Below are 22,279 nucleotides of genomic sequence, written 5' to 3'. Positions count from 1 at the left end.
TATTTAGTAGCTGACCCTCCCGGACCATTAAACACACGACGGGTCAAATCGACCCGTGATTATTCCAACTATCCCCGAAAGCAGACGAGCAGGAGATTCATCATCAATGGTTCCGATTGGCCCAACTAACATCTGAGTGAGTTTTCTCGCCTCTAGCAGCGCTTCCCTCTTCCCGCGGGGGGGCTCAGCACTCTCTCTTCTCTCTCTCTCTCTCTCTCTCTCTTGCTCTCTCTCTCTCTCTCGCTCTCTCTCTCTCTCTCGCTCTCTCTCACCCCCCGAGCGCCATGTGACAGGATGTCCGAGCGAGAAGGGTCGCGCCAGCGGCGGCGTCCGCTCACCTCAGCACTTCGCCCCCGGACCTCCTGCCGACCGCCACCATGCAGCCTCGTCTGGCCGCGCTGCTGCTCTGCGTCCTGGGCGCCGTCGCCGCTGATGTCGGTACGTCATCTTTTATTTTTAATTCACGATCAGAATGGTCGTTAAAATATGTGTGTTTGCTAAGAAAAAATAAGAATTCTTTGTGTTCCTGTGGATTTGCGGGCATCGAGGTCAGGGTAATCCGCAAAAGATGAATTATTAAACTGGCTAATTAATTTCTAAATTGCAAATTGACTTTTTACACGATTGATTATTATTTTCTGATAATGTTTAAAAATGACTTGGGCAAATATGCTATAAAAGTAATGATAGGTAACTAATCAAGTAAAAAATATTTTTGTCCCTGTTATGCTAAGTCATCAAAAAAAATGTATTCTGTTGCACTCTCAAAATTTTCAGATGAAACTAAAATGCACGTAAATGTTGCACAAAAATAAATCAATTATTGAGCTGTTCAACATTTACGTTCAAAAGTTTAGCAGTCCAAAAAGGGGGAGTTAGCAATTAAAAAAAATAATACTTTGTTGTATTTCATAAAACTGAGATGACTCCAGCGAATGAAAAATATGAGCTGGGAAAAAAAAAACTCGAGTGCCATTACTCGAATATAATATGCCCAAAGAACAACAACCAATTAGAGTTAAATTGACCTCTGTCATACGTGTATACATCCATCCACCTTATCCTCACAAGGGTCGCGGGAGTGCTGGAGCCTCTCCCAGCTAACTTTAGGCCCTGAACTGGTCGCCAGTCATAGACCGTTGAACATGAACTCTTGAATTGTTTATCAAGTGAGGGGAAAAAAAGTGGACTAGTCCACAGACAATTCCAGAAACTGGAAGGATGTTGAATGCTGGTAACGTGGATAGAGGGGTTTCAGTAAAGTACAGGGTGTGCGCACTTTTGCACCGTGTTCAACTTCTCTCAAAGAAAAGGCTTCCAATTTTTGTGCGCGCTTTTCAGACAACGGCTCCTTCCTGATCTTCAACCAGAATCACAACATGTGCGTGAAGGTGGTTCAGGCCTCCTTCATCACGCTGTCCAGCTGCGACCCGCGGGCCAAGGACCAGCAGTTCCGCTGGGCCTCGGCGAACCGGCTCCTCAGCCTGTCCCTCAACCTGTGCCTGGGCGCGGTTGAGATCAAGGACTGGGTCAAGGTCCTGTTGTTCGAGTGCGACGAGGCCAGCGAGCTGCAGCACTGGCAGTGCAAAAACGAGACCCTGTTCGGACTCCGGGACCGCGACCTGCACCTCAACTGGGGGAACTTCAACGAGAAGAACCTGATGATCTACAAGGGCTCGAGGGAGTGGAGCCGATGGAAGGTCTACGGGACGCACTCGGACTTGTGCTCCAAGGGGTATCAAGGTAGCTGCCGTTTCAGCATGTTTAACCATTCCTTTTTCTGAGACGCTTATCCTCACGAATCTGACTGCTAACGAGAGATCAATTTATCACTGAGTGAACTTCAGCACGTTGAAATATTCATGAGGAATAATATTGCATATTCCGGTCATGTGATCGCAATAACGCAAAGTCAGCGCTGCGCTCCGTCTGTCGCCCTCCGCAGAGATTTTCACCATCGGGGGCAACTCCTTCGGCGCCCCGTGCCTGTTCCCCTTCAAGTTCCTCGAGCAGTGGTACTCGGAGTGCACCAGGGTGGGCCGCGCCGACAGGTACCTGTGGTGCGCCACCAAAGCCAACTACAACACTGAGAAGAAGTGGGGCTTCTGTCCCACCCAAGGTCGGTGGATCGTACCATCCAGCAAAAAAAAAAAAAAAAAAAAATTCCTTAAGTCCAAACACAAATGTTTTCATGTCATTTTCTGCTTTGGAAGAGGTCAGTGATAACAATTGAGGTTTATGACCCCCCCCCCCTTGACAGGACGACGTGCACCCGGTCCTGGCTTGTCAGCAGTCTTTGTTTTCCTCTTCCCACCGGCCTCTCATCCCCTCCGCAACGTCTGCAAAATGACTCCAAATCAGCACATGTGCATTTAACCCCCCTCCCGTTATGTTCTGGGTCTAAGTGACCCATAGTACAGTCCGGGAAAAAAAAAGACCCCCCCCCCCCCACCCTCAGAAAACTTTAATTTTGTAAAAATGTTGAGTCGTTCATAATGACTTCGTTAATGACTGACTTTACTTTGGCGTCACTCTGAAACGTAGCGTCGTTGGACTGGGACACGGACCCGGTGACCGGCGTTCAGTACCAGCGCAACGTCCTGGCCGTGCTGACGTGGCACCAGGCCCGGAAGAGCTGCCAGCAGCAGGGCGCCGATCTCCTCAGCATCGTGGAGCTCCACGAGCAGTCGTACATTTCAGGTGCCGGCTAAGAAAACGCGGAGCAAACCGCAACCGCAACCGGACGTACACTGACTGGCTTGGTGACTCCACGCAGGACTGACCAGCGACTTGGGAAGCGCCCTGTGGATCGGACTCAACAGTTTGGACTTCGACGCGGGATGGCACTGGAGCAACGGGAACCCCTTCCGATATTTAAACTGGGCCCCAGGTCAGTCATTTCCACGATTCTTACAGCGCGTGTCAAACGGATCCTGATCTTTTGCAACGGGTCTCCCGATCGGCGTTTCCCGACAGGTCATCCCTCCTCCGAACCCGGAGCCAACTGCGCCACCTTAAATTCCGGCAAGGCCTCCAAATGGGAGAGCAGCACCTGCACCAAGAAGCTGGGATACGTTTGCCGCAAAGGGAACTCCAGCAGTCTTCCTCTGCCGCCCAGTAAGACGCAATTTATTGTCTGGAAACACATTTCAGCGTTTTGCTCAGATCACGCCTTAACTCGAGTAAACATAATCCTCTGGGCGCAGTCAAGCAGCCCAGCTTCTGCCCCAACCACTGGGTCCCTTACGGCGGCAGCTGTTACTTCCTCGAGAGGAGCAAGAAAACGTGGAAGGACGCTCTGACCGCCTGCCGCCGGGATGACGCCGACCTGGCCAGCATTCACAACGTCGAAGAGCAGAGTTTCATCATCGCCCAGTCGGGATACCGTAAGACGCACTCGAATTGCTGCCTACAAGAACTCCAAAACCGTTGGAAAACTTGGGGTGGGGGTGGGAGGGTGATTTTTAGAGACAACCGACGTGCTGTGGATCGGCCTGAACGACCAGAGGAGCCAGATGTTGTTCGAGTGGTCCGACCGCTCGCAGGTCACCTTCACCCAGTGGATGACGGACGAGCCCACCCACGCCACCAACCTTCAGGAGGACTGCGTACTTATCCGGGGAAAGGTGGACAAAAACGGAACACGTTCTAAAGCGCCAAACCCGACCTCAACCCCCGAAACCCCGAAAATTGGAATTGCTGGTCTTGTTGTTTGTAGGACGGCAGGTGGGCCGACCACATGTGCGAGAAGGCCTACGGGTACATTTGTAAGAAAAAAGCCTCCTCCAGAGCTGCGGAAGGAACCCACGAGGAAACCAATCCGGGATGCAAGCTTGTGAGGGATCCGGCAAAAACTCAAAACTCTTTTTTTTTTTTTTTTTTTTTTTTTCCCCAAGATAGAAATTCCTCACATTGTCATCGTTTTGTTTTTTTTTTTTTTTTTTTTCTTCCTAGGGTTCACTCAGGTACGGTTTGTATTGTTACACCATCGGAGCCGAGAAGAAAACCTTTGAAGAGGCAAAACGGGCGTGCTCGCAGAATGGAGGAAACCTCGTTGATGTGGCTGACAGGTACAGAATTTTTTTTTTTTCTTCTCACCACTTCCTCATAACCTGCTTTATTAAAGGGCCACTGTCATGAAATGCATGAATTTTTAGTATGTTAATAATGAAAAAACGGCAGCCGGTATGGACCCATAACAAAACATGATTTTGACGGATATGGCTTTTTGTAACTCCCGCTATGAAAATCCTCTCGAGAGATTTGTTTTCGAGAAGAAGCAGGAAGTGACATATGGGGCAGGAGCGCCCTCAACTGGACTTCCTTTCTTTCTATTAGTTTTACCTGCTGGAACGTAACTCGTTGTTCCTTCGTGTTAGCTAAAATGCCGGCTCGTTGCATTGCTGGATATTGCTCGAACACTCGGGAGTTGGGTAGCGGGACGTAATCCGTAAATCAGGGGTGCTAAATGTGTCTGTGCGCATCGGAAGGCTTCCGTGCAGCAGCCGCTGAAGGACGGCCTCCGCAGGTCTTGTGGATTGCCACCAGCCTCGTCGACAAGGCCGAGCCAGACGCCTGTTTTCATCATCGCCGCGCGGAGGTGGATCAGGCGGGGAGGTGGTTTGGCGGCATATCATCTAAAAATGTCTCAAAACGATTGGGTCACTTCACTCGGTTGTGCGATGTTCTCTTCTTCGAAAAGAGCTTTTGTGTCAGAAGGGGCGTGTTCGTCTTCCACAGTCGGTGTTTTCAAGCGTGTTTTCAATGGCGAATGACATCACGGGCAGGAGAAGCAGCCAATATGGCGGCCACTTAGATGTCGAATGACGCTTCCGCAACTTTGCGCACGGATGACGCGCTCTGCGCTCATATTTGTGTTTTATATATATATATATATATATATGTGTGTGTGTGTGTGTTGATAGGGATGACCTTTTTAAATTTACTTCTCCTTTCCACAGGTACGAAAACGCCTTCCTGACCAGCCTGGTGGGCCTCAGGCCGGAGAAATATTTCTGGACGGGATTCTCCAAAGCAGAAGATAAGCACACCTTCACTTGGACCAGCCGGAGGAAAGTTTCCTTCACTCATTTCAACGTGGGCCTGCCAGGTGCAGTATTTACAAAAATAATATTAAAAAGTAGGTCTTGTAATTCAAAATGCAATTAAAAATAACGTTGAACAATGAAGTGGCGTTCGAGAACATGCAAGGCAGAACCAGGATTGCGGAACATCTTGATTGGGTTGAATTCATCGTTTTGAACTGCAGACCGCAAAGCGGGCTGCGTGGCCTTGGCCACGGGGATGTCCGCCGGCCTGTGGGACGTTGTGGACTGCGGCAGCAAGGAGAAGTACATCTGCAAGGGACCGGCAGAGGGTGCCCAAGTCACCACCGTGCCACCCACCACGCCCGCCCTCAGCTGCGCCTCGGGTTGGACTCCGGTGGCAAACAGGAACGTCTGCTTCAAGGTAAAAGCGTCCAAGTTGTCAAAAAAAAAAAATCTCCCAAAAAGAGCAAAACATTTTAATAGAAATTTAATTTCCATTCCCGGCACCATGTTTCTGTTTGCAGGTGTACAAAAAGAAAAATGACCTGAAGAAGACTTGGTACGAAGCGAAGGACTTCTGCAGGGCCATCGACGGAGACCTGATGAGCATCCACGGGGCTCAGGAACTCAGCAACGCGCAGTACGTTCAGACACAAACTCAAGCGCAGTCAGATGAGTGTGGGCTGAGCTGTTGTGCCCCCGTTAAGGTTTCATTCGGGAGACCCGGCCTGGATCGGACTCAGCTTTCTCGGCACCACTGAAAGTTTCGTCTGGACTGACGGATCGCCCGTGTGTACCCTTTTTTTTTCTTTTTTAATGCTGCAACTTTTTACTAAAGAGTGTTAGGATCACAATGGCAAAAAAAAAAAAAATACACTTGAATAAAGTAAAAATGATGATCAAATGTCACAAATGATGAATAATAGTAATGAACTGTGATGTAGTACGGCTTTGAGAACTGGGGCTTCGGGGAGCCCAACAACTACAACAGCGCCGAACACTGCACGGAAGTTCAATTCTTTTACAGACGGCACTGGAACGACCGGCACTGCGAGGTCTACAACGATTGGGTCTGCCAGATACGCAAAGGTAACTCACAATTGCTTTAGCTCCACCCCCTCATGGTCATTAACGACTTAGCGGGCTTTTTGATGTGTTGTTATATTTTCAGGAGTGACTCCCAAACCTGAGCCTGTCATCTCCGTGCCAAGTAAGACATTCAAGAATCCAGTTGCATTCGAATCCAGTTTCCGTTGCTAACTAAGGGATTTATAATCTCCCATTTGTGTGTAAATCTTTTTTGACAATCCTGAAATTGCAGACTTTTCCTCCGTGATGACTTCTGACTCACACCCAGCGTGAATAGCTTGAGAATGTGTCCAACCGAGAATTAAATTCTGTGGCTGGCTGTAAATCACGGCTCAGCGATTTTCCCGAGACTTGTGAATATCATTAAAATGTATCCGAAAATTAGAGAATACTTTGATACACACACACACACATATTTACATATATATATATATATATATATATATGTAAAAAAAGTAATGTTGTGTTTCGTATAATATACTGTACAATAGAAAGGATAAAAAGCACTGGACCCGAAATTGAGCCCTGAGGAACAGCCTTGGTGACAAGCAAAAGGTCTAAATGGACACTTGCTACAGCCCGAGGAGGATGCAAGAGTGAAAAGCGTTTAAGTGCACTGGAGGAACCGCATAAGACTAGATTTGACAGGGAAGATACATGGGTTTAGAAATGTGCTCTGCCGGATCTCCCCAACCAAACAGCGTACAACACCACCGAGGACGGCTGGCTGCTCTACAACGACTCGCAGTACTTCTTCAACATGGACGAGCAGCCCATGGAGACCGCGCGGGCTTTCTGCAAAAACAACTTTGCCGAGCTGGCCGTCATCACGGGGGAGAGCGAGAGGAAGTTCCTGTGGAAACGGATCGCCAAGGGCTCACCGCAACAGTACTACATAGGCCTCATTGTCAACCTAGACCACTCCTTCAGGTAATTTCAACATGCATTTTTCATAACGTATGTGGGATTCTTGATGTTTAATGATCAAAACCTTTTTTTTGGTCAATTTTTTTCGGTGTACTTTCAGCTGGTTGGATGAAACCCCGGTGACATACACGGCGTGGGAACAAAACGAGCCCAACTTCGCCAACAATGACGAAAACTGCGTGACCATATACAAGAGCATGGGTAAGTGAGCCCAGTCCACGATTTTCTCGTTACAGTCCTTCGCATCAAATGGTTTGGAGCTGCACCAAAAACAGGGTTTCAAAATGTATATCGAAGGCTTCTGGAACGACATCAACTGCGGCATCGAGCTGCCGTCCATATGCAAGCGAAGCAGCATGTTCGTCAACACCACTGTGATGCCCACCGTCGAGCCCAAGGGAGGATGCGCGCCCGAGTGGCTGGCATTCCAAGGCAAGGTAAGCGGGAGAGGGAGGAATTCTGGGAAAACTGGACCCATCCGTTTTTTTTTTCACCACAAGACACGATTTTGACGTGTATGGCTTTTTGTCACTCCTGCCATGAAAATCCTCTCGAGGGAATTTGTTTTGGAGAATAAGCAGGACGTGACGTACAGGGTAGTAGCGCACTCAAGTGGTCTCGTCTCTCTATACTAGTTTTACCTGCTGGAAGGTAGCTCGTTGTTCCTTCGTGTTAGCCAAAATGCCGTCATAATGCTGGATATTGTTAGAATACTCGGGATGATGGATTCACTCGTCATACTTTTCCAAAAGACCCAGTTTGTCGCGAAAAAATGGATTACAGATGTGTAAAGGATGAGAGCTTCATGGGTTCCAAATGACAGGGAGGTGTGTATACAGCTACAACTACTGCTCGCGGGCGGGGTTATTTTTATCACCGCCGCGCGGAGGTGGAGGTGCTTTGGCCGCGATCCGCAGATCATCAAAATATGGCTTGAAACGATAGGCTAACATTGCCCCGGTCACTTCCTCGGTTGCGAGATGTTCTCTTCTTCTAACGGAGCTTCCGTGTCTGAAGGCGCGTGTTCGTCTTTCATATTAGGGGCCACAGCGTGTTTTCAATGGCGAATGTCCGGGATGACGTCACGGACACAAGATGCAGCCAATATGGCGACCGCTTGGATGTCCGCTCATGTTTATTTATTCGTATAGACATTGAACTGAGTAATGTCAGATGTATTTTTCATGACAATATTTATTTTAGAATGTTTATACGGATGACACTTGACCTTTAATGAGATTTTGGAAAAATGATAGTCAAGTACAAATTGGTAAAAAAATTAAGCGGAGCTGTTGCATAGGGCGACAAACTCCCAGCCGCCTCTTTGAAGTCCTCCTTCTCACTCATTTATTTCTCCGGTCATGTTGACTTTTTAATCTGGGTTGCACAGTGCTACAAGTTTGTAGGCGCCGACAAAAAATCCTGGCCTGATGCCAGGGAGTACTGCAAAAAGCAGGGAGGGAATCTGGTGTCTATCGTCAGCGAGCGGGAGCAAGGTACAGTGCGCCGGGTCCTCGAAAATCCATCTCGACGCGGTTTTGAGCTGGAAATTAGACCTCATCCTGTATCCCCAGCGTTCCTGACCACACAGCTGCTGGGATACAAGGAGGACCTGTGGATCGGCATGAACGACGTCAACTGGGAAATGCACTTCGTGTGGACGGACGGCCGTGGTGTGCTGTACACCAACTGGGCCAAGGGGCATCCCAGATCCACGCCGGAAGGGCGCATTTCCTTCAGAGATGAGGTCTTTTTTTTTTTTGTTTTTTTTTTTTTTTTTTTGCTGTCCCTCTCAAAGATGAGGAAATAAAGTTGGGCCCATTTCTCATTCGGTCGTTTTGGTTTTCTGTCAACAGGTTTTCGACTGTGTGATGATGGTGGGAAGCATTTCGAAACAAATGGGACTCTGGAAAGTGTACGAATGTGGCGAAAAACGCGGCTTCATCTGTAAAAGAAACATCGGTAAGGAGTGCCAAGAATTGATTTATTTTTTTTTTTTTTTTTTTTATTAATTTACGATTGTTTAAAATACTTTTCAACTAGAATTTTGGTTTGTTTTTTGTAATTATTATTATTGGGGCCAGCCAGCAACCAACTTACTTGACTTGCCTCCAAAAGATTCCCAGATCGCGGTTGGGGCCACCACACTGTCGCCCAAGGCCTTCTCCAAGCTGGGCAACGACTCGTACAAGCTGGTGTCGCAGAAGATGCCCTGGGACCAGGCGCGTAGGAAGTGCCAGGCGGACGACGCCGAGCTGGCCAGCCTACTCAACCCCGGGGCGCAGGCCTACCTCGCGCTGCAGATCATCAAGTTCAACGAACCCGTGTGGATCGGCCTCAACAGCAATGTGGTAAATGGCTAAATCCTGGTTTTTAAACGCAAGACCCCAACCTAACATAAGCCCAACCGTGCTCCCCTTTCCGACTTAAATGTTATTGGGACCTAACGGAAGAGGTTCCTGAGCTTCTGGTTGTGGTTTTCCCCCTGAACAGACGGGAGGTCGTTTCAAGTGGGTGGACAATTGGTTCCTGTCATACACCAAATGGGGTAAAGAAGAGCCCAAGAGCAACTATGGCTGCGTGTACGTGGACTTAGACAAGACCTGGAAGACTGCTGCGTGCAATAACACCTTCTACTCGCTATGCAAGCGCTCCCCAGGTCTGGGGAAAAAAAAATTCCTCTCTTCGAATTTTGGTCATCTTAACGCCTCCGAAATACTGTCCTCCTTTTTGCAGAAATGGCACCCACAGAGCCTCCTCAGCAAGCCGGAAACTGCCCGGAACCAATCAAGAAGAGAACCTGGATTCCCTTTCGAGGACATTGTTACTCCTTCAGCTCGCAAATGGAGAACTGGGTCCACGCCTCTGTGGAATGTCTGAAAATTGGTACGCTGAGATGGGTTTTATCGCCTCTTCAAAGGGACCTGATACGTAGTACCTGCGCTTATTTGACTCTTAGGGGCATCCCTGGCCAGCGTTGAGGACCCGCAGGAGAGTCTTTTCATCCAACAAAACCTGGAACTCATGCAGGACGGCGCAAAGAACTTCTGGATCGGCTTATACAAAACCCACGACGGTAAGAATAGCTCTTGTCCACGTTTTCAAGAAGTTCACTCCAACCCAGGATAAGTTTGGAAGCTTCCTTGTCGCAGATCAGTGGATGTGGATTGACAACAGCGCAGTGGACTACACCAACTGGCTGTCGGGTATGCCGGGGTCCCATTCGTGCGTGGAAGTTGTTTCTGACAGTGGGAAATGGAGGACCAACACCTGCAGCAGATACACCTCTTACATCTGTAAAACCCCCAAAGGTACAGTCAGTTCCTGTCCGCTGTGACATCACTCACTTCATTCAGCTCAAATCGTTCCCCTCCCGGTCACCAGCGGGTGTGCACCAGGGCTCTGTCTTGGGCCACTTGGATTTTTACTGTTCAATTGTAATCTGTCCTTGGGTCTTTTCAAAAATACCTTTGAATTAAATGCACTTTTTATGATATTCCTTTGGAAAAAAAAGATCAGCATCTACTAACACCAAGCCAATTTTTCAGTTATCACGCCGACAGAAAAGCCGGCCTCTGTTGGTGAGTATTGAAAACATACTTAATCTTCAGCTTTATGTATTTAATAATCATATTTATCTTTTTTTTTTTTTTTTTTCCCCTAAATAGCTCATGTCATGGAAGAGGTCTCCAATGGCTCCACCGGCATCACTGTGGCCGTGGTGCTGGTGGTCCTGGCCCTGGCGGGACTGGGCGCATTCCTGCTCTTCCGAAAACACATGCAGGCCCCCTCCCTGACGGGGGAGTCCACCTTCGTCAACAAGTTGTACTTCAACAATCCCGTCCGAGCTCCGGTGGACACCAAGGGTCTGGTGGGCAACATTGAGCAGAACGAACAAGCGTAGTAGGCGGACGCCATCGTGTCCTAATGACAATCCCGAGATGGTTTTCGGTTCTAATAATCCAAGCGATTACTGGAACTGCACTAAATAACACTCCAAAAGATGTGATTTTTATTTTATTTTTTTTAAACGTGTACATAAGATTATTTACTTTGAAGAATCATGAGTTTTTTGTTTTGTTTTTAAGAAAGCACTTCAAGAGTAAAGAAAATATAAAGATGTTTTGGGGTCTTTTGTTTTTTTCTCAACTGCGGTGGGATTGTAGATAGCCATCCGTGTTCTATACCGCTTCTCGCCACGAGGGTGGCAGGCGTGCCGGAGCCTATCCCGGCCATCTTCCAGGCGACCTTGAACTGGTCGGCAGCCAATCACATTGTGAATAGATTGAATGAAAAATATATTCGAGATAGATCGATAGATCACATTGGATTAACTCGAAGCGTCATCTTTCCGAGACAACTGACAACTGGGCCTTGAGAGACTTTGTAAAGGAGTGAAGAGGCAAATCGACCCGATTATCATTTTGTGTGTAACTCACTTAATGACACTTGCCTGTCAAAAAAAACAATTAAATATTTGTCCCTCGAGTGTCATCTGCCAATTAGCAGTAGCCAAATAGCCCACCAGGCAACTCTCTCCATGGCAACCACCGAGGACTGCCTAATCCTCAAGAGCTTACTTCCAATTATTACCCCTTTGCAGTACCCGGAATGTTGCCCAAACAGCTGACGAGTGGTCCTTTATCACCACGGACAGGTAGAGTTTGGCTTTTCAGAGGCTTCCAAACATTCCTTGCCGTGCTCGGTCGTTTTGACCAAGAGTGGGAGGATGTTCAAAAGCGTACTGTGTCTCATAAAGCGTTCCCGATGACCTTATTTGTAATGAATTAGAGTATTTCTCCCCAGCCTCAACTGCCAAACAAGTTTTTTTCCCTCAATACTAATTATGCTCCCCCCCCTCCTCCCCCTGCCGCTTTCTCCCTGCCCCTTTGCTCTCTGACTGGCTCCATTAATCCTTTTGTTGTGGACCAAGGGGCCCGGCTTTGGCTGTACTGCAAGGTTTAGTTCAAGCGCAGGGTGACCACCGAGGCCTCTCGTCCTCCACACTCTGCGTTTGGATGGTCACCAACCTCTGTAGCAACATGTGCTTCTGGAGATTCACAGTTCCTCATTTTCTGCTGCTACTGACGTGTCTACCGGGGCGAGACCAAGCAGAGTCCAATCTTAAGGAGGTCCTCAGAGTCTTGGATCTACCGTTCAGTCCGGATGAAGAGGCGCACCTCCAGAAGAACCACATCGGCGTGCTGATTTCTGCAATTCTTGTGGCGGTCAACTGCCCAGAGAAGACTGGTGGCTCTCAAGAAGTCTGTGACAAGGTAGGCCCGTTTCCAGCCAAACACATTTTGTTTGTCACGACTGGAATGTAAGGCTTAAGCGCTTGATCTTCATGGCTTATTCATACCGAGTGGCTTTCGTCAAGAGGTACCTGCGTTTGACACGAGGAACTGGAGAGGGTCGACTCCATGATGTTTCACGTTAGTGCGACGCTGCCTGGAAATGGAATTTAGAGCCTCGAAAGGAATTCTCGATGAGATTCCGAGAATGTATGCATATATTCTCTGTGACTGACCACTCCAGTGTGTTGTTTGACTTTTACCCAAACTAAACTGGAATAGATTTCAGCTCCCAACAACCCTAAACGAATTGATTCAGGGTTCTTGATCCCATTCCCAATTGTTTTTTCCGATTCAATGGACGCATTGGAATTGTAAGAGTAGTGATTTTTAAATCAGTCTACTTTCAAGGTGTATACTGTTAAGAAGCGTGCATGAGACCTTAGACCTGGTTCCTTCAAGGTTTTCATTGTTGTAGCCGCGCTGATTTCTCTTAAACTTAGAACCATACCTGCGCCTTTTCAGCACCTAGTTACATTGCAGTCAGTGTACTGCTCAGTGTACTGCATATCATACCTTGATGGACTAAAATTGTTTCCTACTGCACCCATTTCTGTGGACAAGGCAGGAACAAAGACTAGATTGTATCTTCTGGACACGTTTCATGGGACATGGTAAGAACAAGGGCTTGATTTTACCTTAAAATACAAAGATGTACTTAAGGTTACAAGATAGGAACGAGGTCCAGATTTTGCCTTGAAGGTCACAAATGGACTCTTAATGGACTTGTTTCTAGAGCGAGAAAAAAAACCTCAGTTGTACCTTAGGGAAAAAAAAAAATCACAACCACTACGCCTCTGATTATGGGGACAGGGTACCAAGATCAAACTTACTTCCTGTATAAATGACTGAAACAATTCCACCCTCCTTCCAGTGTCTGCCGCCTGATGTCGCACTTTCCGTGCTAGAGGATGACGGGAAGTCGTACCTAACCGAGGACGGCTTCCAGCGCCTATCCACTCTTTTGGTGTACTACATCGTGAACCTGCGAGACCTGTGCCGGTCGTCTTCCTCGCCTGTCAGTAGCTACGAGTTCTACCTGCTAGCTCTCACCGATCTCCACCCGGTGGAGGACAGCGGCGTCTTATCATTGGATGAACTCGAGAGCATTCTGCAGATCATCAACCAGCACAACAACCAAGAAAGCTCTACTCTCTCCAACCTCCAGGTAAGACATTGAGATCAGGGTTTTGCTGTTCCTAACCTAGGGAAGAAACTGAAAGGGATATGATCTCTCCTGTGACGTCCAGTGTATTGACGTGGTTCATCTACTTGAAGACGCTAATGTGAAAGAAGGTACCCCTAAGATGTCAGTGGCCAAAGTCTTTGCCGCCATTATCAGTCACCTCCTGCAGGGTCGCTGCTTCACCCAGAGGAACCTCCCTCCGCCGACCTTCTTTACCAACTACATCTTTCACTCCCTCAACCGCACTAATGAACTGGGAGTTTCAGGTGTAACTTTTCAACACCTTGACTACTTTTGCTCCCCCCCCCCCCACACACAATGTTTACTGTCATTTTTTTATCCCTCTTTAAGATCTGGAGTTGCTGCTCCAACAGCTCGGTGTCGGCAGAGAAGGTGAGAAGCCGCACGCTCACAACAAGAAGAGGCGAAGTTCGCTGACTGAGTCGGGCCATTCACTGGAGGCTTGCAACCATGAAGCCGGAAACTGGGCACGGGTAAACACTTCCGAATAATCGGAGATCAAGCCAGAAGACGCGGAGAGCTCATCCGGTTGTTTCGTCCTTTGAATCCAACCAGGTCTGTTTTTCAGCCGATCAGCTGGCGTATATTTTTGCTCTCGATCCGCAAATGCCCATTTCCAAGGAGCACTTTGGGCAAATGTGCCCGGCCTTCATCCAGCAGTTGCTCGGGAATGCGTGCGGTTCTGCAGAGTGGAACGGAAGAGGATCTCACCAACCCACCACTTTTGAGAGTAAGACCAACTCTACTCAGTTTGGCCAAATACAGTATAGAGGAAAATAGCTAGCATATCCAATGCAGTCACACGACTGTAAATGCGAAACCTGCAATGAAGAGTACCTAAAACATTTTCTGCATGTACTTCAGCTATAGCGCCAACTAGTGGACCAGCATTTGTATTGTACATGGAACTTTATAGTCTGGAGGCAATGGTTAATAACGCTGCATGTAACATTTTTATAGGTTATAAAAGTGCTTTGTATATGCAGTAATATGATGGTGCCATGCCTCGGTATGTCCGACTTTGTAACGCACGCAGAGTACGGCTACAGCACGGCGGCGGTGCTGCTCATCACGCTGGGATCCATGCTCGGCATCTGCCTGGTCTTCTTCAACTCCTGCCAGGAGACCTACACCCTGGTCCTGCAGCTCTTTGTGGGCCTGGCCGTGGGGACGCTCTCCGGCGACGCCCTCCTTCACCTCATCCCGCAGGTGAGCCCCCTTCGTGGAGCCCCCAACTGGGGTTGAGGCCCAGAAAGGTCTTCTCGGGTATCGAAAGCACTGACAGATTTACAACCAATATTCCAATATTGCTTTTATGAAATAGTATTACGTTAGTTAAAAATATGGATATTTTTTCCCTTCTGTCTCGGGAGATCCTCGGCCTTCACGGACACAATGAGGAAGGCCTCACGGAGCAGACGGACTACCTGTGGAAGATCGTCGGCGTGGTGGCTGGAATCTACGGCTTCTTCCTCATGGAGAGGATTTTCTCCATCCTGGTTCCTCAGCGCAGACATGTACTGTATGTTCTCAACAAACACACGTGGAATTCCCAAGCACAGCTCCGCTTCTTCTTGCCCTTCAGAGCCACGCTCGGGGTGACTCCGAGGGTCCGTCCCGGAGGGGCAAGTCCATCTCTACCATACAGCTGGTGTGTGTTTCTTTCGGCTTGTCCCTTTCGGGGTAGCGTCGCCATTTTATAGACTTTTGAAAGGGAGGCTGGGAAAGTTCACATTTTCCCACGGTTGCGTTTCATTATTTACTCGCAAAATAACCACAGGCATCGCGACGAAGTGGTTGCTGGGCATCTAACAGCGTTAAACGTTATAGCAGTGACTGACTAGTTATGGAATATGAATTCAAAAGTTAAGTGTATGGAGTTATTTACATTATGTATTTACTCTGAAGCAAGTATTATTCTATCAAATATTGAATTAGCTGCCATGTTTAATTTGTCTCAAGGCAGAACTCACCTAAGACCTTGCTGAATCTAACAATAAGTTACGAGAAGTTATTATTTTCTAGCAGGGACCAGTGGATGAAGAAGCAGAAACATCTCTAGAGCAGAGACCTTCACAAAAACGTAAGCTAATGACCAATCAGGTCCAGTTTCCTGCATAGTCCTTAACTTTCCCACACGGCGGCGGCTTCTCCAGTCGGCGGCGTTCCCCTGCTGGCCGTGATGGTCATCGTGGGTGACAGCCTCCACAATTTCGCTGACGGCCTGGTGCTGGGCGCCGCCTTCTCCTCGTCGCCCGAGTCCGGCATGGCGACAACCGTGGCCATCTTGTGCCACGAGATCCCCCACGAGATGGGTGAGGACTCGCTCCGTGATCCAAAGACAGGACTTGTTTTACTTATCCATATATAGATACCTTGTATTGTCTTTAAGGGGACTTTGCGGTGCTGCTGAGCTCTGGACTCCCCGTGAAGATGGCCGCCGTCATGAATTTTGTCAGCGCCCTGACGGCTTTCGCCGGCCTCTACATCGGACTGTTCGTCTCGGCCCAGGCGCAAGTGCAGCAATGGATCTTCGCAGTCACCGCGGGGATTTTCCTCTATCTGGCACTGGTGGAGATGGTGAGCTAAGATACCAAATTTGACCTGATTGCAGCTAGCACTAAGCTAATACATGCTACAACCTGTCATGTGAATACTTTTTCTAGTGATGTTCGTCTGACAGAACTGTGGCTACTGCTAATGCTAGCTTTGATTTGGCTTTCCTGCTACTGGTTACCTAGCTAGAAACTAGAAATAAGATTAAAATATATATATATATATATTTGCTGCATTAAGATAGCAATACGTTAATGCACTTTATGAGCCATAAGGTTGGAAAAAGCTAACAGAGCTAAAGCAATAGATGTTTCCTGGCTGAAGCTAGCAATAGGCTAACACGTTATTTGGCTAATGTTAGCCATAAGCGTCACCTTTACCTCCATCAAGGTAACTATTAACCTGTAAGAGTACTTCATGCTACGTTTATAAAAATCAGATAATCTAGCACTAATGTTTGCGACCTTATTTGTTTTATTTCTTTGTCCCGCCAGCTTCCCGAGATGAGTCGCTTGCAGAGCGGGCGACCACTCACCGGGTTCTTCCTGCAGAATGTCGGCCTCCTGTCGGGCTGGGCCTGCCTTTTGCTGCTTGCGCTCTTCGAACACGAGCTCAAATTCTAACACCGTCGCCGTGGTCACGACAACAAACGCGGATTTTCGATGTGGGCGGTCTTGTGAGTAACGCTCGGCTTTGCGGCGATGAGTCAGCCGTTTTCTCGCACGATAAATGTCGACACGGAGAAACGATATGCTGTCTCTCGCCATTTTCAAAAATAGAGATGTTTTTGTAAATAAATAAATAAATAAATAGGATTAACTTGTTTGTATGAAAACATGCATTTTTTATATATAAAAGTGCCATTTCATTTTTTTTGTACATTTATACTGTAATTTTGTTTTCTCAAATAAATGCAACTCATCTCTTTGAAAGATAAGGTATGAGTTTCTCAAAAAAAAAAAAAAAAAATCTGCCACCCCCCCAAATAAATTAAAATTAAAACACCATGTTTTACTCATTAAATTTAGATTCTCATAATGTTGGGACTTTTTTCTTAAAAAAACATGAACTGACTGCATATTGCTTTTTTTTTTAAAGAAAATAATTTAATTTAATATTCAGAATTTTTTCTTGAATACTATATACTATAAATACCATTTTCCTTGAAAAACACTTTTTTTTTAACCCAAAAAATATTTTAGAATCCTCACAAAATAGACCTGATTGCTGACCAATTCAGACCAATTTATTTATTTAGAAGAATGTATTTTTCCTTTTAAGATTTATTTTTTAAACCTGAGGAGCTTTTATTAAAAAAATAAAAATAAATAACCCTGCAAATGGTCCCTCTTTTTTTTTTTTTTTCATTAAAGGCCCTCAGTGGGCAATACAAAATCCCACATGCTTCCCACCTGTGGTATGAAAAATTATTAAAATCCTCCACTTGAAATTGCAAATGAATCCATAAGAGGGCAACAAAACAAGACATTTTGATGGAACACACTCAAATTTATGGGGACACCATCCATCAGCATATAAACAAATAACCATTCACACCCGTGGACAATTTGTGCATGTTTTTGGGAGTTGGAAGAATGAATACCTGGACAAAACCCACGCAGGCATGGCGTGAACATGCCAACTCCACACAGGAAGACCCTCATTCAAACTCACAACCTCTGAACCATGAGCCGGCTGCGCCAACCACGAGGGCACCGTGCCGCTTTAAGATGCTATTTAAAATTGACTTTTTTTTTTTTTCAAATGTTCTTGTACAATACGTTTTGAAGCTGCCACCCAGCTATTATTGGGTTGTATTTAGAGAGCAGACTTGAGATATGAGCACAGTAGTGTGGGAGGTACAATTATTATTATTATTATTGTTTTTTGTTAATGCTTCATGCTGTTCATTGCCCTTCACAGTTAACTTCACTCTCACCATGCTTACTCTCTATTGATGTTGAAATATTTTTTTTTTTTTTTTATAATAAAAGCCAAATAGGACTGCGGTGCACGGAGTTCATTTTCATTCGTCTATGGTGGGCTGCTGCTGCGAGGGGGCGGCGGAAGAAGGAGCCACGCCGGACGAGTGCGCGGATGGAGCGGCCAGTGTGGGCAAGGAAAATGAAGCGATGAGATGCCGCGGGCTGGAAAACAGCCACACACTCGCTTCTTGCTCCAGCGCCCCCGGGCTCTTTCCAACTTGACGGCCGGCAGAGGAGCGAGCCTCCTCGGGGCGGCCATGAAGAACTCCTTTTACGGTTTTTACTTCTTACCCCTCAAGTTTCGTCGTCGTTGTTACTTGTAAAAAATATAAAATAAAAATAAATAGTGACCCGCACATGATAATGGAAGTGGAATCGCTGGAACAGCCGGTGTTTCAAGTAAGTTGAGCGGTTTTTTATTTTTTTTTCGTGAACTATCGAAAAGTTGGCAGGTGAAATATTGAAGCGCTCATCAACGACGGCGACATTTTGGATCCGAGATGCTAACCGTCGATGTCGTTTCGTGTCTACTTTTTGGGGGTTATTAATACATCCCGTCATGGTGTAAATTAATGTTGTTTCGGTTCACGCGTGCCTCTGACGTATTACAGTATTTTATCATCGGTAAATTAATATCAGCTTTAATTGGGACAAATGAATCTGTAGGTGCTGAGCGACGGCGACATTTTGGTGTCCAGTTCTTGGTAATGCTCAATGTTCATTTTACTTTTAACTTCTTTGCCGCTACTTCTTGTTCGTTTGAAATATTGCCATTGTTATATTTAAATGAGCAAGAAACTGGGGAATTCAGTGCTCATCACCTGTGGTGAACTATTTGCCTTCAATGCGGGTTACTACCCTTTTTGGTTTTTACTCTTTTTTTTTTTTTTATTAACTAACTTTTTCAATATTAACAGACCTTTTGAAATATAGTCATTATTCCACTTGAATTCATCAACTCAGCTCCAACTGTCCTGTACTATATTCTGTATTTTGTCTGTAAAGACAACTGCCATATATTATATTTTCTTCTTTTGCATTTTTAAAGCGTTTAACCAAAGGAGTCCTCAGGAAAGGTCGCCTAAAAGGTTCTGACGGGAGCACGTCCTCGGACACCACCACGAACAGCCTCGCCCGCCAGGTAAGGATCGACCATTAAGTGGGGTAACCCATTAAATGTCCTCTTCTCACCGCTTGCCCGCCTCATACACACCCACTTGCTGTACCTGCCAACCAACGAGGCATCTCACTGATAATCAGGGATGAGAATTTAACGCGGATTTGCGGAATTCTGAGTTTTTTTGACAGCTGAAAATGTCATTTTTGTGAAACGTGTAAGTCTGTTGAGAAATTTTGGCGGCAATCAAGACCGGCTGCTAGCATCTATCGGGAACGCTCACCGTGAAATTAGTCCACAGCTGTGATAGCGGAAAACGGCATTGCTATCTGTTTACATTAAATTTGGTGTTCATAATAACGACAACATTCCGATTTACAGCAGCATTTTGGCGGTATTTCGTCGGTATTTTCACTCTGATGATAACATTTCTTAGAGAAGCATTCTGTTTACTACGCCGTAGTTATAACTTATAGACATATGTATGCATATGTTATGTATTTGTCTGCACGTTTGCCAGTATGACGAAAGTCTCGGTGCGAAAAGATGAAGATCGTGCTGGGAAAATTGATAAAAATCATGTGGTTAAAAAAAAAAAAAACATTTCAGATGGGCGTGGCTTGAAAAAAGTGTAACCGCGCAGATAGGAACAAAAACTGTATCAACACAGAAAGTGGACGTTCCCGGCAAAGCGCTGCGCACTCTGCGTTCCGATATGATCAATTATGGAAGCCGAGGAGCAAAAACAAATGTCCGGGAGCGTATCCAAACCAGGAAACACAATGGTAAGTTGGACGTAAATTGTCTGTAGCAATGGCCATGTAGAGCACGCATTTTATCGCTCACTTTTATTATATTTCATGATCTCTCTCTCTCTTTCATGTCATATATATATATATATATATATATATAAACAAATTACTTGTGTATTTATTTCTGGAGTATAACTTGTAAGTGCAGTAGCCTATTTTTTATAAATTTCACTGTCTACTTTTTTACGTCTGAATTTTGGCAAAATTATTTTGCTTGTTTGGACTCCTATTTTAAGTTTTCAAAATGATCTGATTGCCCTGTACTTTTTATACACATACATTGTCATTGTTTTTCCAAATGGGTCATTCTCATCCCTGAATAATGACTTCGGAAGCCTTTTAACCACACGTTTGTTGTTGTTCAATCTGTTTGTTGACGTTCTCGCGTCAGCACTTGTCGGCCTCCTACGGCCACCCACCGGCTCCACTCGAACACAAAACTAATGAATAAGGTCACTACGATCCACGAATAATCAGATTTGACTGTTCGTCACGTCCAAGAAAATGAACAAAAGAACAAACTTATATATTAGCATTTTTTTAAACCAAGTTTTTCTCTTTATTTAACTTTATTTCTTCACTGCTTTCCTCCATAGCACGCACCCGCTTGCTCATCTCGCAAACAAAACAAAATTGACGAGCTGATGTGGCGCGATTTACAAAACATTCCCTTTCTAGTCACGAAAAGACGTAGGTAAACGTGAGATAGTAATAAACCGACTAAAAGTTGTCTGAAAAGAATCCCGCCGCGGTCGTGGAACGTGTCCCAGGCGACCATTTCCTGTCCCCGTGTCGGAATCTGCGCGTTTTGTGTGTAAACGTCTGCCGGTAAAAAGCGAGCTGGCACAAGTGCGGCACTTCAGTCATCATCATCATCCATCAGTTCTGGGATGTGTGCTGCCGTGAAAGTCTTGCGTAAACACCGCCTTTACGCAGCGACGCCGTCGTCGTCTGGCCCGAGCCGCCGCCCGCTAGCTAGCATCTCCTGTTATAAAGCAGAGCTGGCGAGGTATGCCGATTTTTTTTTTTTTTCGCGTCTGGACTTTGTAGAATGCAGAGACCTGCGCGGAACGGGATGTGTGCCCTTGCCGAAATGTTTCTCCCTTTTTAGGAGGAGGCTCGCATCGCCTCTTTTTTTGTTTTTTTTTGGCACCAGGAGTGGGGTGAGCTGGGGGTGGCGTTTAGAGGGTGGGGGGTACCTCCTGCTTGCACTCAACTTCTCTGAGAACTTGTGAATGAGCTCGTCACCTCACATGAACTCCGCTCAGTGAGAATTTGACCGATTTTTTTCCCTTTTTTTTTTTTTTTTTTTTCCTGTCGCAGCCGGTCGTGGGAGCTCCACCTGGATTCCCACAGTCGCCCTCCAGTCTGAGTCCGTATCAGTCCGGGTTCTATAGAAACGGGAGGTCCTTCCAGGAGCGCGGGGGAGGAAGAAGAGGAGCGACGCGTTCGGGGTCGGACCCAAAAATAGCCCACCTTCCCGTAACGGCTCCTTTTGTTTGGGTGATAATCTAAATACTGTTTTGCTATTGTAACAGTTTGCTTTCGAATATGGAGCTGGGATACTTGCAAGACTCGAATCTCGTGTCAAACGCAGACAAATTTTCCCCACTTAAAATCGCGAAAATAGAATTTACAGGTCGAAATGGATAATTTGCGCAAAAAAAAAACCCCAAAACAAATATTGCTCCCAAATTCCTTAAAAACTTGCTTCAATTACATGTTTCTAAACAAATTTCAGTTATTTGAACCCCCCAAAAAATGACAAGCAAGAATTTTAGAAAATGGGCGACACGGTGGATCCGATGGTAAAGCGTTGGCCTCGCAGTTGTGAGGTCCTGGATTCAATCCCGGACCCGCCTGTGTGGAGTTTGCGCCTTCTCCCCGTGCCTGCGTGGGTTTTTTTTCCGGGCACTCAACATACAACATTAATTGGACACTCTAAATTGCCCCTCGGTGTGATTGTGAGTGCGGCTGTTTGTCTCTGTGTGCCCTGCGATTAGCTGGCGACCAGTTCAGGGTGGGATAGGCTCCAGCGCTCCCCGCGACCTTTGTGAGTATAAGCGACTAAGAAAATGGATGGATGGAATTTTAGAAAATATGATACGTCTTCTAGAGTCTTGTGTTTTCGATGTGTGCCTCAAGAAGGCGGGGCCTGGTGCGGTGCCATGAATCATCTGGGTG

At 46.4% G+C, this 22,279-nt stretch overlaps 3 protein-coding genes across 6 annotated transcripts in view; all 3 read left to right on the top strand.

Moving 5' to 3' along the window:
* Window positions 1-228: 228 nt before the first annotated feature.
* On the top strand, window positions 229-11,117 carry mrc1a (mannose receptor, C type 1a). The gene is made up of 29 exons (XM_061804906.1): window positions 229-438; window positions 1,342-1,743; window positions 1,946-2,119; window positions 2,545-2,700; window positions 2,777-2,890; window positions 2,977-3,117; window positions 3,207-3,386; window positions 3,469-3,626; window positions 3,719-3,835; window positions 3,955-4,070; window positions 4,962-5,110; window positions 5,270-5,469; window positions 5,573-5,688; window positions 5,756-5,837; window positions 5,993-6,137; window positions 6,220-6,258; window positions 6,839-7,067; window positions 7,165-7,265; window positions 7,362-7,501; window positions 8,455-8,560; window positions 8,639-8,811; window positions 8,921-9,026; window positions 9,183-9,415; window positions 9,558-9,723; window positions 9,801-9,950; window positions 10,024-10,140; window positions 10,217-10,375; window positions 10,613-10,645; window positions 10,733-11,117. The coding sequence occupies exons 1-29, from the start codon at window positions 378-380 to the stop codon at window positions 10,966-10,968; spliced, it is 4,299 nt and encodes a 1,432-aa protein (XP_061660890.1). The 5' UTR covers window positions 229-377; the 3' UTR covers window positions 10,969-11,117.
* An 876-nt stretch (window positions 11,118-11,993) lies between these two features.
* LOC133492557 (zinc transporter ZIP12-like) lies at window positions 11,994-16,814 on the top strand. 2 transcript variants are annotated; one of them, XM_061804918.1, is made up of 12 exons: window positions 11,994-12,340; window positions 13,293-13,586; window positions 13,669-13,870; window positions 13,956-14,098; window positions 14,181-14,355; window positions 14,662-14,834; window positions 14,999-15,142; window positions 15,211-15,276; window positions 15,654-15,708; window positions 15,782-15,940; window positions 16,018-16,205; window positions 16,676-16,814. In XM_061804918.1, the coding sequence occupies exons 1-12, from the start codon at window positions 12,083-12,085 to the stop codon at window positions 16,802-16,804; spliced, it is 1,986 nt and encodes a 661-aa protein (XP_061660902.1). In that variant the 5' UTR covers window positions 11,994-12,082; the 3' UTR covers window positions 16,805-16,814. The 2 variants fall into 2 exon arrangements, with proteins under 2 accessions (XP_061660902.1, XP_061660901.1); XM_061804917.1 differs by having other exon boundaries at window positions 15,651-15,708.
* A 1,617-nt stretch (window positions 16,815-18,431) lies between these two features.
* Window positions 18,432-22,279, top strand: part of cacnb2a (calcium channel, voltage-dependent, beta 2a) — a 37,379-nt gene continuing 33,531 nt past the window's right edge. For 2 of the 3 annotated variants that reach the window (XM_061804910.1, XM_061804907.1), the window contains exons 1-2: window positions 18,659-18,870; window positions 19,215-19,307. In XM_061804910.1, the coding sequence (XP_061660894.1) occupies window positions 18,739-18,870; window positions 19,215-19,307 (225 nt within the window). In that variant the 5' untranslated portion in view covers window positions 18,659-18,738. Of the gene's footprint in view, window positions 18,566-18,658; window positions 18,871-19,214; window positions 19,308-22,279 lie in introns of those variants that run through there. The other variant, XM_061804909.1, reaches the window with a different exon arrangement.

Source organism: Syngnathoides biaculeatus, chromosome 19 (genome assembly GCF_019802595.1).
Source record: "Syngnathoides biaculeatus isolate LvHL_M chromosome 19, ASM1980259v1, whole genome shotgun sequence".
NCBI lineage: Eukaryota > Metazoa > Chordata > Actinopteri > Syngnathiformes > Syngnathidae > Syngnathoides > Syngnathoides biaculeatus.
Note: the sequence above shows the minus strand (reverse complement) of the source record. Positions and strands in the feature narration are given on the sequence as shown.